Source organism: Otolemur garnettii, unplaced genomic scaffold (genome assembly GCF_000181295.1).
Source record: "Otolemur garnettii isolate 467f Iridium unplaced genomic scaffold, OtoGar3 scaffold00003, whole genome shotgun sequence".
Taxonomy (NCBI): domain Eukaryota; kingdom Metazoa; phylum Chordata; class Mammalia; order Primates; family Galagidae; genus Otolemur; species Otolemur garnettii.
Genome location: NW_003852398.1, coordinates 42,618,489 through 42,621,389, shown reverse-complemented (window position 1 = coordinate 42,621,389; position 2,901 = coordinate 42,618,489). Strand labels below are relative to the sequence as shown.

Sequence of the window (2,901 nt, the reverse complement as noted above, 5' to 3'; positions counted from 1 at the left end):
TGGAGTCCCTCAGAGGCATCTTGGGCCAGTCTCACCTGATGTGGTTGATGATGAGGTTTGTTGGGGGAATGAAGAAATCGTCCACTCCTGCAAAGGGTGTGCGGATGAGGTGCTGGCCCTGGCCAGTGCTGGCTTCTGTGATTACCTACAACACAGAGTGGGAATCCTTGTGAGGTCCATTCAGGTGGTGACTGCTTTGGAGATAGATGATGAATAAACCACAGTCCCAGGACGGGGGGGTGGGAGCAAAGTAGGAGATGTCTGAGTAGGTCATAGGCAGGGACTGAGCCTTCCCGGGAGAGGATGTGTGGGATGGGAGAGACTGTCCCCATCTCTCCCTCCTCTGTGGTCAGCTGCCGTGACAGCAGAGTGAGGACCTGAGGGATAGTGTTGGGGCTTCTAAGGAAAGTCTCCAGAACTGAAACATCACTCTGATTGCCCAGAGACAACTTCCTCTCCAAATGGGGGAATCCTACCTCCTCCATGTATAGGCCACCCAGGGGAAGAGGGAGAGAGCTTTCAATCATGAAAATGTTCAATGGTAGAATTGTTTGCAGGGAATCCATTTTTCTTTGGTGCCCAGTGCCCGGGCCAGTTTGTTAGGAGTCTCTGTCTGATGCTGCTCACAGGGTGTTTTCTGAGAGTGGAGATGTGAGAGTTTAGTGGAGAAGGTAGACACTCTGCAGGGATGTTTCTCAGAGATCTGCTCACGTTGTTTAGACATCTTGCAATTAGAATGCTGGGGTAGAGGTCCTGGTCTCACGGAGGGAACTTGTTGTGGAAGGTAGACAATTAGGCTCTGTGCTTTGTACAAATTGGTAGCGACATGGCTACCTTTGTTTCCCTGGAGGTAATACGTTCTCTTGGTGGACATAGCAGGAGGCACAGAGAGGCATGCCCTGTTGTGTTTGTGTCAGGGTAAGGGTACTCTGGCAGCTCAGAACAGAGCTGGGTGGTGTGTGAGGTGCGATTGGATGAGAGAGTGGTCTGGAGGCCCTGTCATCAAGTCTCTGTGGCCAGGCTGGCAGCGTCCCATTAACCATGGAGGCCCAAGCCAGCTAGCTCATGTCCTCCTTCCCTCTGTATTTGCTCGTCAGTCTTCAAGCTCTAGGCCATTGCCCAGAAGGGGTAGACCAGCAGCCAGATGAAGGGCTTGGCCAGCTTAGGAGCAGTTTTGCCTCTTGGGCTCCAAGGACAAACCCAGACCCTCTGGGCAGGATGGGAGGCAGATGCTAGACCCTAGAACAGGCGGAGTGCTGGCCTGGAGTAAAGCATGCTATGGTTCTCAGTCTCAGGGTGGGTGTAAAGTTGCATTAGGTTATTTTCCTGTGATTTATATTTTAAACAGTCAAATGATACTCCCATTGAAAGTCCACAGGAAAAAATTCATACAACTGGCATTAAGAAAATCTCAGCATTAGGAAACTAGATCTTACAGAGTCTGAAGGAAAACGCTAGAGAATTCCAGGCTGCCATGTAATCATTACTTGATATCAGGCCTGTCATTTTAGGTTATAGTAGAGATGGAAAATTACAGGCTGTCATCGGTCAGTGTCATTCACGCTTCGCTGCTCTGACACCCCGTATTCAGAGGTGACTTCATCAGAAACGCAGACCATGGGCCATTGAACTGATGGGCACCTGTCAGCCTTGTTTCTCCAAGTCAAGAATTCCTTCTTGGCTTTTTCTTGTGTCCTAGTGCCTGGCTCAGCCTGTAAGTACCCAAGGATAACTGTCACGCCCTCAAATTTGTTAGCTCCGTGGGCTTGGTTCAGGAGTACATATGTGCCTGAATGTCCGTGTATGCCAGTTGGTTGTCAGGGTGGGTACAAGAAGGCTGGGCATCTTGCTCAGAGGGGTGGACAAGGCCAGCGAAGAAGTGACTTGTGGTGGGGAGCAAAGTGAGACAGGCTGAGAGGCATCTGAAAGCTGGGCTGGGGAAGGTGGGCAAGAGGGTGCAGGGAAGAATTCGGGAAGATGCCAAACGTTCAAAAATTGGTTGCTGGGGAGGGCCTTCATGGAATGAGCCACGTTCACAAACACACCTTTAAGAAGTCTTAGCAGTTTGTTTTACAAATCCTTAGGGTTGGATGCTTAGAAACAATATTAGGATTTTATTTTTAACGTTTTGCAAATGTAATGCAGTAACATATCATGTTGTAGCTAAATCTTTGTTCACATCTGTGATTTTGGCCTCGGGATAAATTCTGCGAGGTCAAATTGCTGCATCAAATATCATTCTTCGGGGCTTTTGGTTCACATTTCCAAATTACTCACCTTAAAGGCAGCGCTAGTTGACTTTTCCAGGAGCAGTTTTGTAAGTACTGGTTTCCTTAGTTCCAGCCCAGGGTGAAGGAAGTTGGTTTATTCAAGCTTTCTTTTGGTGAAAGAATTTGGTGTCTTTTGTGGACATTGTGGTCTAATTTCTGGTATTAATTTTCAGATTTTGTCATTTAGGCAAAGACATACTATTGGTTTTGGGGAGATAGTCTTTATTATAATTAAAGAATTTCCCTGTATTCCTAATTTAGGATTTTTATTAAGAATGCCTTCTATATTTAATTAAATGCCTTTTCAGCATTTATTGAAGATATTCTACATTTTTTTCTTTTAGTTTGTTGGTATCTAAAAAATGCTGACTGCTTTCCTGAAAGTAAATCATTGCATGTGGGGAGTGAGTGTCCTGGTCTAAGCCTTTAGATACATTGCTGGACTCTATTTTTAGTATTATGTTCAGAATTTTGTTCTATATTCATAAGTGAGATTAGTCTCTAGTTTTAATTTTATACTAAGTTATTTTTATAATTTTTTTTTTTTTTGAGACAGAGCCTCAAGCTATCCCCCTGGGTAGAGTGCCGTGGCATCACAGCTCACAGCAACCTCCAACTCCTGGGCTCAAGC

The 2,901-nt window shown here is 46.0% G+C and overlaps 1 protein-coding gene across 1 annotated transcript in view; it reads right to left on the bottom strand.

The window, feature by feature from the left end:
- Window positions 1-2,901, bottom strand: part of FSTL4 (follistatin like 4) — a 385,031-nt gene that overhangs the window by 3,252 nt on the left and 378,878 nt on the right. Inside the window, exon 14 of the mRNA XM_012807125.1 lies at window positions 36-145. Within this exon, the coding sequence (XP_012662579.1) occupies window positions 36-145 (110 nt within the window). The remainder of the gene's footprint in view (window positions 1-35; window positions 146-2,901) is intronic.